This window comes from Phascolarctos cinereus, unplaced genomic scaffold, assembly GCF_003287225.1.
Source record: "Phascolarctos cinereus isolate Bilbo 61053 unplaced genomic scaffold, phaCin_HiC Scaffold_2;HRSCAF=192, whole genome shotgun sequence".
Lineage (NCBI taxonomy): Eukaryota > Metazoa > Chordata > Mammalia > Diprotodontia > Phascolarctidae > Phascolarctos > Phascolarctos cinereus.
This window is the reverse complement of record NW_027555625.1, coordinates 407144258-407168502: the sequence shown is the minus strand read 5'-3', so window position 1 is coordinate 407168502 and position 24245 is coordinate 407144258. Positions and strand designations below refer to the sequence as shown.

Genomic DNA, 24245 nt, shown 5'->3' with positions numbered 1-24245 from the left:
GTAGAGAGAGAGCCAAGCTCCAAGTCAGGAAGACCTAGGCTTAAGTTCTTCCCCTCAGTGATGTCAAAATCAATTAGAAATGGGTCCATTAAACCTTACATAAGGAGGCTTGTGGGTGCATACTGAAAACCATGTAATAATATTACATATGTTCTATTGTATTTTTGTTGATCTCTTTCAATATTTCCCAATTACATTTTAATCTAGTTTGGTTGCACTCAGAAGGGCTGCCTTGGCCTCCAAGTTGTGTGTTTGACACCAGGAATTTCCTCTAATACATGTTAGCCATGGGCAAGTCACTTAACCTCTCAATGTCATAGCTGACTCTCTAAACTGCAGAGCAGATGTTGTCCTGCAATGATAGAGGGAGTTTTCCTGGCTAGGGAATTCTTTATGCCAATGAAATCACAAGTCTGATTTATGTGGTGTGTGTGTGTGTGTGTGTGTGTGTATGTGATAGTAATACAGACCCCAAGAGAACTGGTCGTTAGCCTGAATTTTTCACTTTTTACATGTCTGTATTGGTCTTGTGTAAATGCAGTCCAGGTAGCAGCTGTTTGGGGAGAACGTCCCAGTCTTTGCCTTGGTTCTGTAGCCAGACAAGATTATGAAGAAGCAACTTCACAGGAACTCGAGGGACCACATAGTACTGCATGATGTGATGACATCACTCCCACATATCTTTGTGTGAAGCAAGCTACAGACACAAGCAAAGATTTGGAATGGAGGTGAAATCAAGGACTGACTGACTAGCTGAAGAATATATGAATGAATGAATGAATGAATGACCAACTCTCATTATTGACTGAGTGGCTCACTTGATGGCCTGCTGACATGGTGATCAAGCCTCCTCTAGCTGTCTACTAGTAGAGACTGGAGACCAAGAGAGCCTTTTAAAAGAAGTTAACCTCCAAGAAGTTAATACATCTAGAGCTGACATTAGTATAATACTTTCATATGCATCCATCGTCTATTGGATACTCACAGCAACCCTCCAAGGCCAGCAGAGATCATGATGCTCAAATCTAGTTGAGGGATATTGAATGACAGCAAGTCTTCTTGTTTGAGAGAGGAATGATCATTCTCCCAACTGCCCGTTTTATAAACTTGAAGCAGGATCTGAAAACCCAGCTGTGTTTTTTCTGTCTTACATCATCACTAGTCATAAAAATTCTGCACTTGGGATTCTGCTGACAATTTGGTCAATGGCGCTTGAGGCTGAATTAAATCAAGTGGGAGAGATTTCAGAGCTTTATCTGTCTGCTGAATTGATAGAAGCTCAAATTTCTGTTTGCCAATAAGATAAGCAGACAGACCTTGCTCAGGCACCCAACACATTTTGCCCTGGGAAGGAGAATTTTCAGTTAATCTCTTGATGATTTATGTTGGTTGGTTTTGGGGAAAAAAGTTTATTAATGCTTTTTTTATACAGCAGTAATTTCCTGTACTTCCATCCTTCACTGAACATTCCCTAGGAACAAAGAAAAAACAATTCGGCAAAACTGACCAAGAAAAGGACCATGTCTGATAAGTTTGGACAGCGTTCTGCACCTGTCACCTCCTACCTCTCTACCACGCAGAGGGAAGCAGGTTTCAGCATCTGTTCATTGGGACAGAGACTGCTGACCATGAACTCTTTTACCCAATAATTTACTCGTTCTGAGCAAATACTCATTTGGAGCAGCTGTGGCCAGCTACGGTTTGGTGTGGTGGAATATTGAAGAGAAGAGGAGTTGGTTAAAAGTCCCTAAAAGAAAATGGTCTGGAAGCGGGTCGATATCCACTTAAATTACAGCACAGGCATATCACCAAGTTTTAATTTTGGTAGAACCCAAACACTAGTTTTTGTTGAGACTTCAACAATTCTTGAAACCACAAAGGACCCGGCTTCCCTTGGTGTATGTCTGAAATATGTCAGGCAGGTGTTTCAAAAGTACTTAGGCTGCAGGGAAATAGACCCTGATGTAATCTGCCTAATTTGGCTCTTTGAATTACTTTCAAGAACACTTGCTGTTTGTAATGGAAACAGCTCTTGGACCACTTCAGACAGGACTTTGTAATGTGAGCTGGTAAAACCCTGCAGGTGCAGTGGGCAGCTTTTTCATTTTTCATCTCACATTTGTTTACTTTAATGTGTGACTGAAAAAGTGACACAGAAGTGGTTTAACAAGTCATTTTTCATTTGAAAAATGTTTTTTTATTAAGAAAGTTAACATCTAGTATGCTGCAAAAGAGCTACCAGCTACAGGAAACCACATGTTGCCCGAGAGAATATGTTTCCTGAGACTTCAACTCCCCAAAGACAGTTGTTCAGGATTCTGCATACCTGAGGCCCTTTGGCGTAGGCATCAATTAGAAAATGGGAAACAGTGTTTTCCTTGCTAATTCTTGGCTACCGAATCGGGGTTACTGAAAGCTTTCTGTTTTTACCAGTATTAGGCAGCTTGAAAAATGTAAAATTATGAATTAAACTTTGTTCAGCTTGGGAAGAAAAAAATGTACCCAGGATGCTATACCTGTGTTGGGGAATGATGTGGAGCCATGTCTCCCCCTGTGTTTGTGTTTATACAGCACCCATCACTAGAGCTATGGGGAACTTTATGGAGAGTAAGAGAAGCAAGATATCAGAGTGTTCAAGACAGAAGACGGGAGGAAAAAAGGAAAAATAAAGTGTCAAATGCCGAAGGAAAAGAAGAAATCCTAGAAGGATTTCTTCTTCTCCTTTTAAAGAAAAATTCAGATTTTTGATTTTTGATTTTAATTAATTAATTAATTAATTTTAAAGTTTTCTTCCTCTTCTCCTTACTGTGGAAATTGGGAGAATATTGGATTGGGCCCATTTCTTCTCTTTGAATCTTTCACACATTCAGCATGTATGCCCGAAGCATCCTTTGAAAGATAATAATAATAGTTAGCACTTATGTAGTGCTTTAAGCTTTGCAAAGTGCTTTTCACACATTACCTCATTTGATCCTTACAGCAACCCTGGGAGGTTAGGTGCTATTATTATCCCCATTTTACAGATGAGGAAACTGAGGCAGACAGGGTTAAGTGACTTTCCCAGGGTCACACAGCTAATAGGTGTTGAAGGCCACATTTGCACTCATGTCCTCCTGACTCCAGGCCCTGCATTCTATCCACTGTGCCACCTAGTTGCCCCTCCTATCATCCCAAGTGACTTTAAAGATGTCATCAAAGCTATGTACAGATTAAAAATGAGATTGATCACTTGATCAATTAAGACCAATGGCATAACTAATGGAGATACTGAATATTGATGTTTTACTCACAGGGTATAGGAGATAGACTGCTCTGCTTGGAGTCAGGAAGACCTGGGTTCAAATCCCTCCTGTGATACCTAATAGCCAAAGAACTGTGGGCAGGTGACAACTCTTCAGTTTTCTCCTCCTTAAAATGGGGGTAATAACTCAGGGTTGTTGTGTAACTCTGGTAAAATAATGTTTGTGAAGTGTCCGGCAAACTAAAGCAATATATAAACCTCAATTTTATTAGTATCAACAAAATATTAAGTGACAAAGTGAAAGCCTCCTGTGTATTTTGTAGATTCTCTTTTCAGGATTTGCAGAAAGACATTGGACGAGAATCACACATGATGTAAAGCCGAGATCTGTACCGATGGAGGCAGTGCCCAGGTTGATGATATAACATACCCATTGATACTTGCAGATAGCCTAAAAGTAGGTAAGGTGGTTCTTTCTGAGTCTTGGTTTCCTAATCTACAAAACGAAAGAGTTAAAACTAGTTGGTGTTTTGACCTGTGACGGTACATGATCTATGATCTATTGTGAATTAAATGAGCTAATGGAAAGATCCTTGGGCTGTTAGAAAAGAGAAACAAGCTTGAATGGAAGCTCCATTAGGTCCGCATTGCCTTTAACGACAGGAATGGGGGAAGAGGAGTGCAGCCCTAGATTAGAGATTAAAACCCTTCTTTCTCTTGGTGTCTCCCTCCTTCTCCTTCGCCTCAGGCACAGGATACAAATCATTAGTGGTGACAGTCACAGCAGTAGATATTTAGGTGCCTGGAGGAAGAATGTCAATTTTGGCTCCATCCATCCCCACCCTCAATTGTTCTTGTGACGCCGAGATTTGGGCCAAATTAAATTTAGTGCATTTCGCAATTTTGTTTAGCAAATTAATGGATAAAAGGGACAAACCAAACACAGATTTTAATTTGACACCATCCCAAATAAAGGCTTGACATGAGCCTTCCTGGCCTGCAGAAAGAATACTTCCTGTGGTATTTACATTATCCAGTTAGGCAGGAAAGGTTACCTGACTTCATCAGAGGTGGTCCTTATGAGGCCCTTCCAAAACAGACCTGGGACCATGGGGTTTAGGTTACAGAGTAGAAACCCAGCCTCTAACAAGGCATGCCAGGAACACAATTCCAACATTTACCTCATTCCAATAGAATGTTCTGGTAGGCATAAGCTATAGAATACAGAGCTGGAGGGATCCTTAGGGATCTTGACCAATGCCTTCATTTTACTGATGAGGAAACTGAGGCACAGAGGAGAGCCCCAATGGCACAGTTGGCTTTCCAACACAGGTGTTAGGACTCGAGTTCCGTATTCTTTCTAGCTAACCATGCTGCTGGTAGCTTTGCGTTTAGACTATAAGATCTTTGTTAACTCATGATGTTTTCATCACTTGAGATCCCATCTAAAAGCGGTAAGACAGTGACAAGGGTCCTCTTTTAAGCTGTTATTCATATGAAGAACTTTATACAGCACTTGAAGTTTTACAGAATGATTTACTTATACTTTAGTCAGGCCCTGACTAGGGCAAGTAAAGAATCCCTAAAGTGGTCTCATTATTTGAGTTTGCACTGCATATTTCCATTGGGCTGGAACCAAAAACCATATTTTACACAATTAAAACTCTGAATAGTGTGAATGTGAATGCATTCAAACACTTCAGTGATTTTCCTTATTTTCGCTAATTAGGGCCAAGCTGTATTCATTTGATGGCCACAACAATTACACCTGCAAGGTAAGCATTATTATCATCCCTATTTTGCAGATGAGGAAACCGAGGCTCTGAGAAACTAAATGATTCAGTCAGGCCATATAGCTAGTAAGTGTGGGAGGTAGGGTTCAAATCCGGGTGTTTCTGACTCTAAGTTCTTGTAAGAGGCTGGATTTGAATTCACCTCTTCCTGACTTCAAGGATGTTTCTCTGTCTACTGTAGCTACCTTTATTTTATAAATGAGGAAAATGAGCCTCAGAGAAGTTTAGAATTGCCAAGGGTCACACAGCAAACAAATGATAGAATCAGTGTTTGAATATGGTTATTCTGATGCACAGTCCAGGCATCTTTCCACTGCACTAAACCACATCACACCACACCATACCAAACTATGTTACACGGACTCTAGGCATGATACTATCCCTACTTTCAAGGAGATAATAACTTAGTTGACAATTTAAGAATTAGACAAATAACAGGGAACAAAATGGCATATATAATATATATATACACACATATGCATATATGTGTATATATGTTACATATACACACACAACATTGGTAAACTGTCTGGTACCAACTATTACTACTAAAGAAATTAAATGAATCACTTGTATTTAAGCAATTTGGAAGCCATTAAATGTTGAATATGAATTTTGAGTTTATATTAAAGATCATGATTTTTGTTTTTCTACTTGCTCCACAGTCTGATAAGGAAAAGGATTTTGGAGATTGAAGGAATCTTAGAAACCATCTAGTCATAGATAAGGAAAATGGGACCTAGAGACTTCCCCAAGATCATACATAGAGTGAGAGGGTCAAGAGTAAAGTTAGGTCTTCTGACTACAAATCTAGGGTTAATCTTCAATACCTCACACTTCGTCTGGATACAGAGACACTATGTTACACCCAAGGGATAAGGTCATTTGGTTGGGTCCGGCAACATTTCGTGCTTCCCAGAATCTCAATCAGCTCCAGCTTTGGAGTGGTTAGAACATAGGAGATGGATAGAGCTGAGAAGCTGACAGGAGATAAGCACAGCTAATAACAACAGCTGATTAAAGAGAGTCAGTCTCTGTAGTTTATTTGAGTAGTTGATCTGATTGAGTGGAGCAGTTCCATTTCATCCTGTGATGTGCAGAACTATTCAGGTCTACTTTTTGTAGATATTGAGGGTTTCTTTCTTCTAGATCCAGAGAGGGCTGCAAAGGGCAACTGAGGCAATCATATGAGGAATTTCCTCGCTCTCAAGTGTAGACAGCACTAAAGGCCAAGGCAGCCTTTCCCTATCCAGCACAGGATGCTGATTCCCAGATCAGCTACCAGCACCAAAGCTTTCCTCCAATCAGATCAGCTCCCTGCAAGAACTGCACAGCCAGCCTGTCTGCAGTTAGCTGTTCTCAGCTACACTAGACTCCCATCAACTCTTCCCTAAGCTTTTCTTCTGGCTTATCCATCAGCTTCTCTGTTTTGTCTTCTAGAAGCATCATCTCTTACTGGCTTCTGTCAGTAGTTACTCCAGTGGCTTCTCTGGCTCAGTCTTCTCATTCACTCTCTTGCCTACATCAAGGCCTCTTCATACGCAGTGACCTACCTCTATCTTAGGTTGAGAGGCCCCTAAATCCACAGAATACAAATAAGGAATATTTTTTTTTCCATAGCCCCCAAACAGTTCTATGACCCAAAGTTCTGAATATCAACAATAGCAATAGTTGACATTTATGTATCACTTTTAAGTTTTGAAAAGCACTTATGATGTCTCAGTTGACCCTCACAGCAATCCTTGGAAGAAGACGCTACCACTGTTCCTATTTCACAGAAGAAGAAACTGAGGCTAAGAGAGGTGCCCTGACTTGCCCATGGTCACATGCCTAGTAAGTGTCTGAGGCTAGATCTGAACCCAAGTCTTTCTGACTCCGATACTCTGTTTCTGCCACCTGTCATAATCAAATTAGCTTCTCAGAGACAATGTCTCACGGCTATCTCCAACACCAGGTAGTACTTTTGCTTCTGAGCTGCTTCCACTCAGGCACTTCTATGCGAGGGTCTATATTTTCTCTGATCTTCAAAACAATATTTGTCTTCAAGCTGCATTTTTCTCTCTCTCACAAAAGTCCTTCTTCGGCCCCCATTAGCAAATAAATATCCATATAATAAAGGATCAGTATCTTACAGAAGGAAAAATTCATCTAGCCTGAACAGTATGTATTGTTCTTTTTGCATATGGCCTCATAACTTCTTACATATTGTTTTAAGGGGTTATCTTAAAATGTATTGATATGATCATCTCTGCTATAACCCCTATGCCTCACTGTGGTGTAGGAGTAATCCTAGGTTATACCAGTGGACCCCAAACTCTACCAGGGCCTACCAAGCTGGAAGGGCTTTGAGTATAGGCCAGCAACAGCCTGTGTCTGTATGACCAAGGAGGAGCAGCTTAGTTAAATGTGGAGAGGGTCATCATGGAACGGTGTATAATTTTTACCTTAGCAAGTTAAGGAGGAGAGCTATCACCTGCATGGCCGGAGGCTGGACCCTCTGGTGATGGAATCACAGATCTTTTGAAGTTTTTGAAGAGGTTTGCCTTATTTCTCAAACTGAATTATAAACTATATAAGGCATGGGCTAGGTATTATTCTTCTCTATAGTCTCCAGTTGCTTAGCCTAGGAGTGTGTGACTACACACTCAAATACATGTTAATTCACTTGATAAATAATGTAATTAACATGCTAATTGTCTGGAGTTGAATGGGTATTTTCTGAAGTATTTGAAAAGTCTTGGAGTAGAATCAACTCACACCTATTCCTCTTCTGTTTTCCCTGTAGGACAGACTGACCCTGTTACACTGGGGATCTTAGGAACCTGGTCTTTGGGAAAGAAATCTAGCCAGAAAACCCCAAGTTAACTAGGTAGCTTTCAGCCATCAAAATTTACCCTCCTTTGGGCAGAACACCCTCAAGTAAGGGGAGGGGAGAAGAGGATGAATTGAATTGCCCAACTGGAATGGCCAGCTGGGTTGCCATTTAGACAGTTTGGATGACTCACACTATGTGGTTTGTCCTTCAGTTTGATTTTTTTTAATTAGAGGCAATCCTTTGACTCACTTCTTAAAGGGGCCCATTCACTGAATGAGCATTGTCTCACTCAAATTGAGAACCTGGAAAGACCTTAGTTTAAAAGGGCCAGGGTCTCCCATTGCATTCTGGGCCATCTCCAGTTGTCCTGATGGATATCTGGCCACTGGGCCCAGGTGGCTGTGGAAGAGAAAGTGAGGCTGGTGACTTTGCACAGCCCTCCCTCACTCAAATCAAAGTCAGTTGCAAGTCATGTCGTCATCTCCCTGATGTCATGGTCCTCTTTGAGAATGAAGGACAACCCACAGCCATGCAACAGTTTCCTCAATAATTTTATCTCCTGGCTCACCATCTTCTTCACCCCTGCCCACTTTGAACACTGTGATGCCCCTGTCCCCAGGCCCCAGCATGAGTAAGTTTTCCCAGGACTAAATTTTTAGTTATGGTTCATCTCAGGGAGGAATATTCTTTGATAGGCTTAGTTTAAATGGAGGTCGACTAGCAATGAAGATAGGTCCTTTTGAGTTGGCCTATTGTCCTCAGCCTGGGGTGAATCTTCTTAGCTTTGGGCTAGATGGTTCTTGGTAAGTTGGGAGTCTCTGTATTATCTATGTCACTCACAATAAGCCCCATCAGTACTTAAGGTAGGTGGGAACCTCTTAGGCATTTTGTGTGAGTGTAGGAGGTTTCTTGGGAAGGGCTTTGGGAGAAGAAATTGCCTTTGTTCTCATATTAGTTAGTTTTACTGTCCAAGACATTCCTAGGAGGTAGAGTACCTTCAGCATTCCTTCAGTCAAGAATTTATTGCTTGCTCTGTGTTAGGCACTGAGATAGGTGCTAAGAATGCAAAAAATAAAAATAAAGCAGTCCTCTGTCTTCACAAGAAGGTAACAGCAGCTTTCTCCATGCCTACAATTTTATTAATTTGGCATCCCTGTTCGTCAATCTTCTCAAACCCCGGGACCTCTACCTCTAGTCTACTTCAGCCAGACACAGAAGTGGGCATCCCTTAGAGACCCCTCTCTCAGTCCCCTCCCCATCCTCTAAACCTCCCCTAAAACAACAACCTGACAATCTGACCCAGTCTTTCTTCTCCTAGATAGTTCAGGCATTGCCCCTGTGTTTTCACATGCTCAATTTGCTGATCATAGGCAGTGTAAAGGTCAGCCCCTTGCCCTCATATTGCAGATTCTGACACAGTGGGATCTCACTGAATGCTTGAGATGAAGGGAGGGAAAAACAACGACAACAACAAACAAACCCAGGGCCAAAAACAAAACCTGAAAACCAGCCCAGGATGGAGTCAAGGCTGGCAAAAGAGAGCCTGGGGGAGCAACAGTAAGAACAACAAATATATTTGACGACCTCAAATACATTGGTTAAAAGAAGAGAACAGATGGAAACATCTATTAACATTAAAGACAGAGCGTGAAATTAATGACATGTCTTAATGGACTGCGACGCTGTGCTTGTTTTTTAAATGCCTGAGACAAAGAAAAGAAGTTTTTGACAATTAGGAGCCCTGAGATCCTCCAAATCCCGATGACTGTTCTTTCCTCACCACAGGGTTTAACGAGACAGAAGGCCAGTCCTATCCCTTCCTCCAGGGCTTGTGTGCGACAGACACTGAAACCAGGTCCCTTCTCTTTTTCCCCCTTCGTCTCTGAGGATGGTATTTTCACTGGAAAAGTCTTCATTAATGGTAAAAGAAAAAACAAAAAACTCACAAAAAATACTGCTCCAGTTGCTGTAATATTTGAGATGGCTTTTTTTTTAAAAGTAGATAATGATAAAGATTTCCACTACCGACGGGAAATTCTCTCTGTAAACTAGTACCATTATCTCCCCAAAGCGTCAGTGGAAGAGATCATTTCTCCAGGATGCATTCCTGGAATGACAGCTCACATTTCAATAGCACTATAGGGTTTACAAAGTGCTTTACTCAAAACCAGCCTCAAAGTGAGAATAGCCAGAATTTATATAGCACTTTGTGATTTGGCAAGTTCTTTATAAATGTTATCTCATTTAATCCTCACAACCCTGGAAAGTAAGTGCTATTATTACTTCCATTTTATAGATGAAGAAACTGAGTCAGATAGAGGTTAAATGACTTACTCATGGGTTTCACAGCTAGTAAATGTTTGAGACTGGATTTGAACTAATATCTTCCTGACACCAGATTCAGTGCTATATCTATTGCACCAACTAGATTGTAAATCCATCCATCTGTCCATCCATCTCTCCATCCAGCCATGCATGCATCTATGCATCCATCTGTCCTTAAAAACTTAAAAGTCTAATAAGTACCAGATGCTGAAGATACAAATACAATTGATGAAATAATCCCTACTTTCAAGGAGTTTACATTCTAACGGTTACTGTGACCCCGTGCTTTAAAGAAGGGGAGCCAAATCTCAGAGGAGTGAACTGACAAGTTCAAGGCTATGTGACTGATAAATGTCAGAGTAGGGTTTCCAATGCAAGTCTCCTAAATCCATGTGCAGGGCTCTTTTCTGACACACCATATCTGTAAGACCTTGCCAGAGAACCTCAGACTTAGAAATGTCTATTGCTAGGTATTAGAATTGTCCCACTCCCAAACCCATCTCTTATATTTTGAAATGCTGGCCAAATGTGAGTATCCTTCTTGAGGCAATGTGGTGAGGGCGTTGGCCTTCATATCAAGGCAACTGATTCTGGTCCTGGTCATGCTGCTGATCTGCGACATGACTTTGAGCTAATCACTTCATTGCCTCATCTGTAAAGTGAAGGGGTTGAATGAGTTGGTGCCTTTCATGCTTTAGGTGGAGAAATTCTCATTTCTGGTAATTGATTTTGTGTCTGGAAGTCCCATCAATTTGAAAGAGATAGCTACGCTCTTTTCAAGGAAGACGTACCAGGAGGCAGGTCCCTCAGCGCCCACATACCTATTCCAGCAGCACTGAGAAGTTCATATGAGACTGAATAAGGATCAAGAAACCCAATGAACACCAAGACTAAGTGACTTCTTCCTTTCTAGAACTGCATGCCAAGTCAGCAACGAATACTACCACCACAAACCCTCACACCCATCCCCAGCAAGTACCAGGGCACGGTGACCTCACGCATGTAGCAAGTGAGACTTTGTAGCTGGAGGCAGCAAGAGTGGAAGGCTCCTCTTGATGAGGTCTAGAGGTGAGAGGTCTTGGAATCCCAAAATCATGCAGATTCTGCCTGAAAGAATTTGACCCAAGCCTTCTTTCAGCCAAAAACAAGGTGTATTGAAGATTTGCCCCATTAGCTAGACTCTTAAGGAATCTGAGCATCTGTGGGCTTTTGGATAGATTGTGAAAATATAAGCAGTGGCTAGATTATAAGAATCTGAGCATCTTAATGGAGACAAGATGGACCTAATATACAGAAAGACTGTGGGAGGCATCTAAGAGTGGATCTGAATGGGAGTGGCCAGTACGATGGGGTGAACAGGACTCCTGGGACCTGGACAATGAGCCTATTGGCGGGGGGCTATAGAGAGGGCTAGGCTAGGTTAAGGGTAACAGAATTGGGAGATTGGGTGTAGCCACAATGAAAGGCCAGTTGATGGGATTATAGTTTCAGGCAAATGCCAGAGATTTGGCCGTGTGGGAAAGTACAGGGTTTTTCCTTTCTGGGGTCTAGATCCCACCTCATCATTCTGACCTTGGAGGCCCCAGGGAGTAAGAGTAGGCAGTAACCAGCATGGTACTAACCAGAGCAGCATGATGCCTTGGGGCTCAGACAGGGATAGCACAGGCCAAAGTGCTTTTAGGTCCCTCATGCTCCATGCTGAAATACATGAGAGGCCCCAGAAGATCCTGTATCCTGAACCATTTTAAGATCCAAGAGGCTTGAATTCTGAGAGGTGGAGGTCAGTCTGAAAACACAGGGGCACCACAGTGAGATAAAGCAGGTTCATTCAAACCCACCCACAAATATAGCTGGGGTAGAGGCTGGCCTTGGTACAAAGCCTCAATTTAGGAATTAATGCTGATGAATAAGTAAATCAAAGAAAACACCATGCAGCATAAAAAATTATTGCAACTTAAGACAGAGACTGAAAGAAAAAAAATTCCCACAAAGACTACATGAATACTTAGAAGAAACGAAACAAGAGACAAAAAAAAAAAGAAATAAGAGCTGTTGAGGGAAAAATTGGAAGGAGAATAAGTAGCTTAGAAGAAACAAGGGTAAATCTTACCTAAGAAATGGATACCCTGAAAACTGTAATAGACCAAAAAAAAAAATCAATGACTCCATGAGACAGCAAGATATATTAGAACAAAGTCAAAAGAAGAAAAAGAAGAAAAGAAAATGTAGGATGTCTGACACTAAAAAAAACTGGAAAAAAGTCAAGGAGAGATAATTTAGGAATCATCAAATTTCCTGAAAACCAGGATTAAAAAAAAAAGAAACCTGGGCAATACATTTCAAGAAATTGTAAATGAAAACTGTTTAGGTCTATTAGAACCAGAGGGCAATATAATACTTGAAAGAATCCACTGATTACCTTTTGAAAGAAATCCCCAAAGAAAAAATCCCAGGAATGCTATAGCCAAAATCCAGAGTTCCCAAATTAAAGAAAAAACATAGAAACACATGGAATGAAGCAGTTCAAGTATCAAGAAAGTGCAGTCAAGGTAACACATAGACCTGGCAGCTTTTACTAAAAACTGGAGATCTTAGAGATCTTAGAATTACAAAAGACAAAAGATACTGCCTTACAATGAAGAATAATTTACCCTGCAAAGTTGAATATAATGCTACAGTGGGAAAATGGGTTTTTAATGGAATAGAGGACTTTCAAGCATTTCTGACAAAAAGACCAGAGCTGAGTAGGGACTTTGAAATAAAAACATGAATCCTGAGCAATTCATTTATTTATTTTAAATATTTATTTATTCAAGCATTTGTAATATTTATTTCACATTTATTTTTCTTGTAATGTTTTTTAAACATTTATTCAAGCAACTAGAAGGAGCTATAGGATGATATAGTGTTAAAGTCCTATACCTTTAGGTGATATATAGATATAAACATATGTGTGTATATATATATCTATATATATATATGTCTTAATCTATAGCTATCTATCTAATATATCCATCTATCTCTTCTAAAGGTGGGGGTAGCAGGAGAAAAAGCTTATATATAGCACCTACTATATTCCAGGCACTGTGCTAAGTACTTTTTACAAATATTACCTCATTTGATCCTAGCAAGAACCTTGTGAGGTAGGTGCTATTGTTATCTCCATTTTTCAGTTGAGGAAACTGAGGCAAACAGGATCTCACAGCCAGTACGTATGTAAAGCTGGATTTGAAATTAAGTCTTCCTGACTCCAACTCTAGCATTTTATCTCCTACCTATAATATCTCTAATCGGATGTCCTATAGACAACTTGAACTCAACATGTCCAGATTAAAATTCGTTATCTTCCCCCCCCCCCAAACATTTACCCTTTCTCCTATATTCTTGTTGAAGTACCACCATCCTTCTAATCATTTAAATTTGCAATAGCAGTCATTATCAACTCCTCAGTTTCCCTCATCTCCCATGACTAACCATCTGCTCTTTGAGGTCAGGAAACCTTTTTTTTTTTTTTGGGCTTTGCGTCCCTGCCGCCTAATACAGCAAGTAACTAATAAAGGCTGGTTGAATTGATTTCTCATTCCCTCCTGTTTAGCCTATGCTGAGATAGCTATAAATAATGAAATAACATCTATTCCTTTTGATACACGCTGGGGGGGGGAGGGGGGAGGGAGGGGAGAATTCTGTATTCAAAACTGGAAGTGGCTTTTTCTATTCTAGTGTTCCAAGGTTGGAGTCCTACCCTGATTTGCATTTCCTGTAACTTCGATGGCAATCAAGATTAATGAATCACCCAGGGAGGCAAGTGTTTTGCTTGGTTTTCAAATTACTTTGTTTTTTTGTTTTACCACATAGCTCAAGTATCCAAGCTCCATCTTGTTCACAATGTCATATTGCATTATAGTCAGAAATGTTTCCATCGGCCGTCCCTCCCTGTAGGCCATTCCAGCCTTATCTCCGGAACGCTTCAAAGTGATTCGTGAGGGTTACGCACTGTTCTTCTGACCCCAGATCCTTTAAGTGATAATCTAACCATTCTTCCAGGTCTTTTACCCGTTGTTCCAGGGCCCTTAATTCTTGCTCCAGTCTCTCCTGAAGGACATCCAGGCTCTCTCTCAACCATAGTCCCATAGGCTTGACTGGTTCCTTTGGCTGGTCCTTGAGCTGGTTATCAAGGTTCTGAAAGGCAGGATGTTAAAATGTTTCCCAATCTCATCAGTCTACAAATATCTTTGAGCCTCTCCCCATCCCATCCAGTCATGGTACAATGATTGCTCTGTCAACCTCAAATCCAGTATACTTAAACACAAATGACATCACCATTTTCCTTCCCAATCTAAATTTAGCAAAAGAGAGTGAGGGAACCCAGAGGAACATACCACCCTCTAAGGCTTCTAGGAAGCTTTCTTGCATTGACTGGGTAATGTTGTGCTCAAGGCATTACTCAGAAGGACACTATTTCTCTGCAATCTCATTTCAAGAACTTTCTTCACACAGAGAAGTGTGGACCAGGGGCACAATAGTGGTCTACTGATTCCTATATAGGACCTAAATATATGGTGTGCTTTGCATGTTTAACCCATCTCTCAAATTAGGGAAGGAGAGAGGGGAAGGGCAGCCTTGATACATATCCTCTGTGGATTGTGATTCTGGATTGGTGGAAAGAATACTAATGCAACCTGAATAAGGGGGCAAAGTTGTTGTAAGAGTTTTGGGCAAGAAAGATTTTCTCCATTCCTGCTTTGAGAGAGGGCGCTCATGGTTCTACACTCTCTCGGGAACTGATTCAAGACATATAGAGAAGAGAAAGACAGACTTTGGGAGGAGGCCATGTAGGCAAAGCTGGCACCTTAACAGGTCTTTCATTTCCAGTTTGCTTCCCTAGGGAATTTCCCCCTGAGTGAGATCAAGCCTCTCTCTTGATTGAGCCAAGATCTCATCCTGATCTTATGTAAAGAGCGCCTTCATTTTTGGTGTATTTCTTGTGTATTCTAATCTGTGTAACTTCAGATTTTTGCTCACTGTTTGGATAAACAGATTCACTCACTATTCCCCATTTGTGATGGTTTTTTGTTAAACTAGAAGTTGGTGAAAAGGAGCCAAGCTGTCAGGGTAAGCTTGAAGTACACGTCCTCTTTTTAAGGGAAAGCAACCAGGAAAGTTAATGGCTTTTTTCCCCTTGCTTTTGAACCTAAAAACTGTGCCCCTAGATCAGAACTATTTTGGGGCAGAAGGAGATAGATGTCATTTTAGTTCTGAATCAGTCCTCAAGAGAGTCTAGAACCATGAGCGCCCTCTCTCAAAGCAGGAATGGAGAAAATCTTTCTTGCCCAAAACTCTTACAACAACTTTACCCCCTTATTCAGGTTGCATTAGTATTCTTTCCACCAATCCGGGATCACAATCCACAGAGGATATGTATCAAGGCTGCCCTTCCTCTCTCTTCCCATTTCTCAGGGTAGCTAGGTAGCACAGCGGATAGAGAGCTGGGCCTAGAGTCAGGGAGATTAATCTTCATCAGTTCAAATCCAGTCTCAGACACTTACTAGCTGTGTGACCATGGGCAAGTCACTTAATGCTGTTTGCCTCAGTTTCCTCATTTGTAAAATAATCTGGTGAAGGAAATGGCAAATCACTCCAGTATGTTTGCTCAGAAACCCCAGATAGGCTCACAAAAATTCAGATATGACAGAAACCCTTTTTCTCAGAGAAGAAGAGACTGACCAGCCTTGTGCCCCTTCTTTTGCTTCCCTCTAGGCAGGGATCATAGTACCCCTTGGAGAGAAGTATGCAAGATTCCAGAAATATCTATCAATGTCTCCATTCAAGCTGCCTGTCTATACGTTTAGGCATTCCGGATGGATATGCACAACTTAATATGTAACACATAATCTTATTATATGTGCAAAAAAAAAAAATCACCACCAACTTCCCTGGTCAGTATCATTTGAATGGCAAGAATACCTCAAGCTTATACCCACAGCCTGGCCCCTTACCACTGAAAGTTAGTTATGCAAAAGACCGTCACGAATAATGAATAGTGAGTGAACCCATTTATCTAAAAAATGGTGAACAGAAATCAGAGAAGTTATACAGATGAGAATTGCAAGAAAATACCCGAGAGTGAATAAACTTTTTAGATAAAAGAGAGATGAGATCTTGGCTCAAGCAAGAGAAAGGACCTGATCTCACTCAAGGGGAAATTCCCTGAAGTCTCTAGGAAGAGAAGCTGGAAATTACGGACAAGTCGAAGAGAGAGCTTTGCCTACATGGCTTCCAAAGTCTGTCTATTTGTCTGTCTGTCTTTCCCCATGGATCTTGAATTGGTTCTCAAAAGAGTCTGGAAATAGGAGTCCTCTTCCAAAGCAGGAATAAAGAAAGGTGTCTTCTCCCCAAAGGTCTTGAACCAATTTTTGCCCCTCATGCAGTCACACAGGGGCAGGGCTGCCAGAATGTGGGTTCTCTCTATTAATTCAGAATCACAATCCAAAAACAGCACAGAGCTGTCTCCCTCCCCCACCTCTTGCCACCGCCACCACCTCTCCCTGCAATAGGGAGTGGGTTATAAATGTAATGCTATGTCTGTGGCTTATGGATATCTTACAATGTATACTTGAATGTATAATCTGTACTTCAGTACTGTACATTTGCATCCAATGTAATTTACAGAGACCACTAATTTTTTAAGGAATGTGAGTGTGTGAGACTAGACATGATAGGCATGCCCTGATAGGAACTGAAGCAGCTCTTCCCTTCCTGCCTCAGATAAAAGCAAATTCTGAAGATGTGGTCATAAAAGAGAGAATAGAACTCTTCAATTGGCCACCATGAAGATTGGGAGTGGGTTTAAGATGCTATGAAGGAATGGAAGAGGACACCTAGAGGTAGAGAGAGGGCTATGCCAAGGGAGTATAGGAATGAGGCTTGATGATGGGCCAGAGTGGGAGATAATCTTGGTGCTATGCTGAGACACGCACAGAGTGGGAGCAAGGAAACCCTCAGGATCCCCAGCACTTTACAGAGATGCAGACTAGGAGTGAGAGCTGCTGTAGAGCAACCAAATCGTACACATCCATGACAGCCTAAGGAGAAGTGCCAGACAGAATGTGGCATTGACTTTAGGACAATTCTACTCATGAGGCAAGGACTTCCCTAATTGATGCTGTGAGTTTTAGAGGACTATCACCTGAACCTCTAGGCACCATCATGGCATCATAGCCTTAGAGCTGGAAGGGACTTTAGAAGCTGTTGCGTTTGACCCCCTAATTTTATAGATGAGGAAACTGAGAAAAAGAGAGGCTAAGCAGCTTTTTCAGGGCCATAAAATCAGTAAGCTCCAGCAGTATTGTTTTAAGAACAACTTTAAGTGACTAAGTCTTTTTGACCATTATAAATACCCAAATTAATTGCAAAGGACATGTGATGGAAGACACTATCTGCATCCAGAGAAAGAATAGAAGTATGTTTAGGATGATTTTACATGCATACACAAACACATATTTGTATCTAATGGTAGCCATCTCTAGAATGGGGTTTGGGGGGGAGGAGAGGAAAAAATAAATTTGCATGGTAACTTTATTACATATTTAAAGGAATAGCAAATCATACATAATAGGTCTGCAGTTTCATGTGCAATCAACTTTTTAAAATTATTATTATACTAATTATGGAAATGCCTGTTTTATTACATGAATTAAAAATAAATAAAATTTTAAAGAAATTACTAAGCTCCTGAGATGAGGTGAGATTTGAATTGTCTTCACTTCAGGTCTGGTGCTCTAACCACTATACACCCTGTTGCCTCTTGTGTGGCACATTTTTTATTGCTTTGCTAAGGGCTTGGACACAATTCTGTGTTGGCTACTGAATTAAATAAATTTCTTTTCTTTTTAAAGCCTTTATTCAGGAGAACTGAAAATCTTTTTCTTGCCATTTTTCTCCTTCCTTCCTTTCTTCCTTCCTTCCTTCCTTCCTTTCTTTCTTGTGAGGCAGTTGGGGTTAAGTGATTTGCCCAGGGTCACACAGCTAGTAAATGCCAAATGTCTGAGGTCAGATTTGAACTAGGTCCTCCTGACTCTGAGGCCAGAGCTTTATCCACTGCGCCATCTACCTGCCCCTGAAGATTCTTTTCAAAGCCATGAGCCAGATTCTGATCTTCCCAGCCAAAGAGGTAGACAACTTGGTATAGTGGAAAGAGTTCTAGATTTGAAGTAAGAAGACCTGGTTTCAAATTCCTTTGCCACTGAGGGCTTGTTTGACTTTGGGTACATGACTTCTCTCTGAGCCTCGGCTCCATCTTCTACAAAAGGAGAAGTCTTAACTAGATGACTTCTGAGGTCCATTCAAGCTTTAAATGGTCTTCTAAGTTATCTTCCTACAGGCATAACATTAATTTTTGCAGTCATGACAGTGGCTAAACTTTTGTTTCTGGAGTGAACTAAGTATTTGTTTCTAATAATGTGGGGGCAGTTAGGCAGAACAGTAAATAGAGCACTGAGCCTCAAGTCAGGAAGACTCATCCCCCTGAGTTCCAATCTGGCCTCAGACACTTACCAGCTATGTGACACTGGGCCAGTCACTTACCCCTGTTTGCCTGAGTTTCCTCATCTGGAAAATGAGCTGGAGAAGGAAATGGCAAGCTCCTCCAGTATTTTTGTCAAGAAAACCCCAAATGGGGTCATGAAGAGTCAGACATGACTGAAAAAATAACTGAACAAATTGTAATGAACACTTTCCATCATTTTCGTGGTATATGATCAAAAGTGTTACCTTCACCATTCACACAGTCCATGAACATTCATTGAGTGTTAACTATGTGCAAAATACTGTGCTTTTTTTTTTCTTTTTGGCCATTCACTTGCCATTCTCCAAGGATCCACATTGCTTTAGTACCTCATCCCAAAGGGAACCCCAACAGAATTGTGTAAATTTGAGCCACCCAGCAAATCTGCATTCCAGTTTATCTATAAAATAGGGATAATATGGATTGCTTATTGCTCAAGATTTGTGAGATTCAATGAGATAATGATTATGAAAGTGCTTCCAGAATGCAGAAGCACTACATAAAAGCAAGACGTTATTTCCCTTCTTCTTATAAAGAAGAGTCATATCTGTTACCCTATTCATTTACTTTGTCCTTAATACCCCAAGATGCCAAGAAAAGTCACTTACCTCTTTTCTTCTTCCCTGGCTCTTATTAATTCATCAACCAATATGTATTAAGCATTTATTATGTCTAAGATATAATACAGGCACCATGAGATCTAAAACAAGTATATAACCTGCCCACCATTTCCATACTGAAAATTTAACAATCAGCTTTTGGGAGATAGTCTGACTGGCTCCAGCACACACCTGAGGAAATCTCAGATTATTCAAGCACAATATATATTTTTCACTCTGCCAAGAGTTTATAGTTTCTTTAAAATGAAAATACAGATTCTTTGAAGGCAGGGACTCTTTCTGTAGTTCTTTGTGCCCCTATAGACCTACTACAGAGCCCTATATATAGTAAATGCTCAACAAATACTTTGTTCCATAGGGAAGATGATACCAACACACACGATAGAGTGAGCAAGAAAGAGGTCTGAGAAAAGGATAAATTAATGGTAGAAAAATATAGACATGCTGAATGCATGATGTGGATAATAAATAAGAGGGAAATGAGTTGAAAAAGGTAGAGATCATTTCATATTAAAGTTCTTAGGGAAGGGTTTATGAAGAGGTCATCTCTGAACTGGACCGGTAGGATTTGGATAGTGACAAAGGGAGAGGGTAGGCCAGTGGGAGCAATGGGAATGAGTATGGCCTGTACATGGATCCTTAAGGGTACAACTGCCAGTCCAAGAGACCTGTGTGAATGGTTACTTCAGAACTAGTTTTCTGATTCTGTACCTTGGAAGTGTCATGATTCTGGTGGTAATTACATTCTTTGATCCCTTCTGAGGTCTCCCAGCTTTTTCCTGAAACCAAGACACAAACATTGCAATTCAGTTTTACAAGAAGTGGGCATTCCTGCCTGTGGTTCTCCTTCATTCCAGCCCCAACTCTGGAGGATGGAGAGGGGAGAGAGAGGGAATGGTGACCATGCCTTAAGTTAGACTTCTTCCCCAAATACACCTCTGTTCACCTGCTCCCTGGACTCCTCCACAGGGACATTCAGGGAGCTCAAGCTCTCTTACCTGTTAACCACATGGCCACGTACAGGAACAAAATCAGCGATATCAGGACGCTCTGCAGGCCGGGGTGGAGAAATGGGGGAAAGGAGGAGAGGCAAGAAGAGAAGTTAGAGTTTCCTGAGGACAGAGACCCATCTACTGCTGCATTACTTCCAACACATAGTTAAGTATGGTACTTTCAATGAGAATTTAGCAAGTACCAAATTAATTAGTTCAAATCTATGCAGTAACAGCAATAACTTTGAGACACTTAGTAAGTCTGATCAACACAATGACCCACCCCAGGACTCATGATGAAACCTGCTTTCTATCTCCAGACAGAGAACTGATGGACTCAGTACAAAGTGAAGCATATGTTTTTTCTCTTTCTTTTTCTTGTCTTCTCATCATCATCATCATCATCATCATCATCATCATCATCATTATTTTGGAATATGGCTAATGCAGAAATTTGTTATCTATACATATTTGTAATGTTTTTTTTTTCTTGCCTTCTCAATGGGTGAGAGGGAGAAGAGAGGGAGAGAATTTGAAATTGAAAATAAAATAAAACTGAATTTAAAAAACAAATTAATTAGTTCAAATCAATAAATATTTGTTGAACATTTACAATATAGGACTCTTTGCTAGGTGCTATAGGAATATAAAGAAGTACAGACATAGTCCCTGCCTTTAAGGAATTTGTAATCTCATTTTAAAGATAAGATGAACACATGAAATAGTGAAAAATAGACTTTATGCTTAAACAATCTAAAATTTCCTCAGATGTGTGCTGGAGCAAGCTTGAAAGTCTCCAGTTGTTAAATTTTCAGCATGAGTATTTAAACCTTGGAAATTGGCAAAAGCTAAAATAAATCAAGGATTGATTGGGCAACTGATTGGATATTGGGGTGAAGGAGAGTATAGAGTCAAGGTCATTGTCAAGGCTTAAAGACCTGAGAGACTAGAAGGATATTTTGAATAGAAATAGAGAAGTTTGGAAGAAGAGAGGATTTTGGGGGAAAGGAGTTTTGCATGTTCAGTTTTGCATGTCTTGAGTCTGAGAAGGTTCTGGGGTTTGAAATGTCCAATAGGCAACTGGTGATATAAGCCTGAAATTCAGGGGAGAGAATGGGGCAGAAGATCGATCAGTCATTTGCATAGAGATGATTAAATCCATGGGAGATGATGAAGTCACAGAGAGTACAGAGAGAGAAAAGAAGAGAAGAGGATCCAAGACGGCACTGTGGGGAACACCTACAATTGGGGGGCATGACATGGGTGGCGATCCGACAAAGTAGACTAAGGAGTGATCAGACACGTGGGAGGCAATCTAGGAGAGAATAGTGTCACCAAAAATCAGAGAGGGAAGCATACCTATGGAGGAGAGGGTAGCCAAAATTATCAAATGTGGCAGATAGGTCAAGAAGGATAAGAATATGAAAAGACTATAAGATTAATCAATTAAGAGACTATTGCAGGGGGGCAGCTAGGTGGCACAGTGGATAGAGCACCGGCCCTGGATTCAGGAGGACCTGAGTTCAAATAGGTCTCAGACACATAACACTAACCAGCTGTGTGACCCTGGGCAAGTCACTTAACTCCATTTACCTAATCAAAAAGAAAAAAAAGACTATTGTAACTTTGTAGAGAGTAGTTTCAGTTGAGTGATGAAGTCATAATGGAATGAGTAGTGGATGAGGTATCAGATTTAGTGCTGTACTAATCAAACATTCACATATGGATACTTTATAGTATTAGACAATATAGTGACAAAATTTATTTAGAGGGATTTCAAGGGAAATGATTTTTTAAAAAGTAGTAATGAAAGTAGAGTGACATTACAAGATCTCAAAGTGTATTATGTAGCAGTAATCATTAAAAAAATCTTTTGAGCGCTGATTTAAAAACAAAAATGTTCATTAGTGGAATGTACATAAAGAAAGAGGCATTCAAAGATAGAAGTCCAATATTTGATAAACTAAAGAATATAGAGCAGGGAAGCAAAGACTCTATAGTTGACAAGCAATAATGTGAAACTTGAAAGCAGTTTGGTAGAAATTAGGTTTAGGCCAGCATTTTGCACCACATATGCTCCAAATGGATTAAGAAACCTGAATATAAAAGATCACATTACAAAACAACTAGAAGAAGGCAGAAGGAGGTACTTCTTTTACTTATGGTACTAAACATGGCAAAGAGGTGATCAAAAAGGACAAGACAGACTTTTTGATTACTGTATATAAAATAAAGAAAAACTTTTTTATGAACAAAATGCATAGAGTAAGGAAAAACTGCATTGGGAAAATTTTTTTCCATGACGTATCTTTAATAAAGGGGTGCTATCAAGATACTTAGGAAATAACATAAATATATGACAAGAGCCATTTCCCAACAGATAATTGGTTAAAGAATTAATCAATCAATTGACAGAAATTTATTAAACCCTTGCTACGAGCCAGGTACTGTGTGAGGCACTGGGGATAGAAATGTCTGAAATGAAATAATCTCTATTCTCAAAGAGTTTACATTCTATTTGAATAATTTTCAAAAGTTGAATTATAAATTATCAGTGACCTCATGAAAAAAAGACTCCAAATCACTGACAAGAGAAATGCACATTAAAAAAATAAGGTTTTATCTCATTCCCAGAAAATTGATAAAGATGACAAAAATCAGAAACATACATTGTTTCAGAGGCTATGAGAAAACATACCCACTAATGCACTACAAGTAGAGCTATGAATTGATAGCAACATTCAGTAGAACAATTTGGAATGATGCTAGGGAAACACTGAATTCATGCCTTTTAATCCCACTACTGGGTGTATACCCCCCCCCCCCCAAGGTGGTTAAATACAGAAAGAAATGTTCAAAATCATCTCTCTCTTCTCTCTCTCTCTCTCTCTCTCTCTCTCTCTCTAATCCATTTACCTACGATTGTGGAGAACAAATTATGAAGCATCTCTCCTTCTCCTTGACAGGGAAGTGGAGGATTGTGGGGCAGAATGTGGCATACATTGATTATGTGATCTCTGTGTTGAAATTACTTTTGCTTAATTGTTTTTCTTTGTTTCGAAAGAGGGTTCAATTCCTGGAGAATTGGGTTAGGGTAGAGAGCAGAGTATGACTGATAAAAAATAAAAGGTACTAATAAAAATTTATTTTAAAAAATAATATTGAAGACAAAATCAGAGGACCAGATTTAGACTCCTGGCCCTGTTACTTATTAGCTCTGGATCCTGTAATCATATGTGTGCGACCTTAGGTGAGTTACTCCCCATGTTCTGGGCCTCAGTGCCTTCATCTGTAAAATGAAGGGAGTCTTCCTGACTCCAGGCTAGGCACTCTATCCAATGCACCGCCTACCTGCCCTGGAGACTAGTAAAACACAGTAACACATGGCCCAGAGACGGGGCTGATAGGTATGGGCTGATCTCACCCGTTTTTTGTTTATAGAAGCATTGACGATTCTTCCGGATGAGTCTGCTTTTCTCTCCCCGACGATGCCCTCGTGTCCAACCTGCATAGTTTAGGTAAAGATATTAAGAAGTCAAATCATTTCAACTAGACTTCTTGCCAACTCCATCTCACTGACTGAGTTCCCTCTCAAGACCACCTGAAGCTTCCCTTCACTCAGGAGCCTCATCCCATCACACTGATGTCATAAAAGGTGACAGCTTTAGTCTGGGGATAGCCAAGTGGGCAGGGCAATTGAGGTCTTTGGAAAACCCAGGCTTGTCTACGTGGCTGCAGAAGTCTGAAGTAGGGAAGGCTTTGGACAAGATTAGGAAGTAGGAACACTTTGGTTTTGGGGTTCCTTTCCCAATTCCCTGCTCATGAAGTCCCTATCACGGCTGCAACCTTGTCAGAATATGCCTTCATTGACAATATCTCATACTCATCTAATTACC

At 40.5% G+C, this 24245-nt stretch overlaps 1 protein-coding gene across 1 annotated transcript; it reads right to left on the bottom strand.

Annotated features, from left to right (window-relative positions):
• Window positions 1–13992: 13992 nt before the first annotated feature.
• SMIM23 (small integral membrane protein 23) lies at window positions 13993–23972 on the bottom strand. Its single transcript, XM_020992410.1, has 4 exons — window positions 23774–23972; window positions 20356–20407; window positions 20069–20136; window positions 13993–14353 (listed from the first exon to the last, which is right to left on the bottom strand). The coding sequence occupies exons 1-4, from the start codon at window positions 23858–23860 to the stop codon at window positions 14126–14128; spliced, it is 435 nt and encodes a 144-aa protein (XP_020848069.1). The 5' UTR covers window positions 23861–23972; the 3' UTR covers window positions 13993–14125.
• Window positions 23973–24245: the final 273 nt, after the last annotated feature.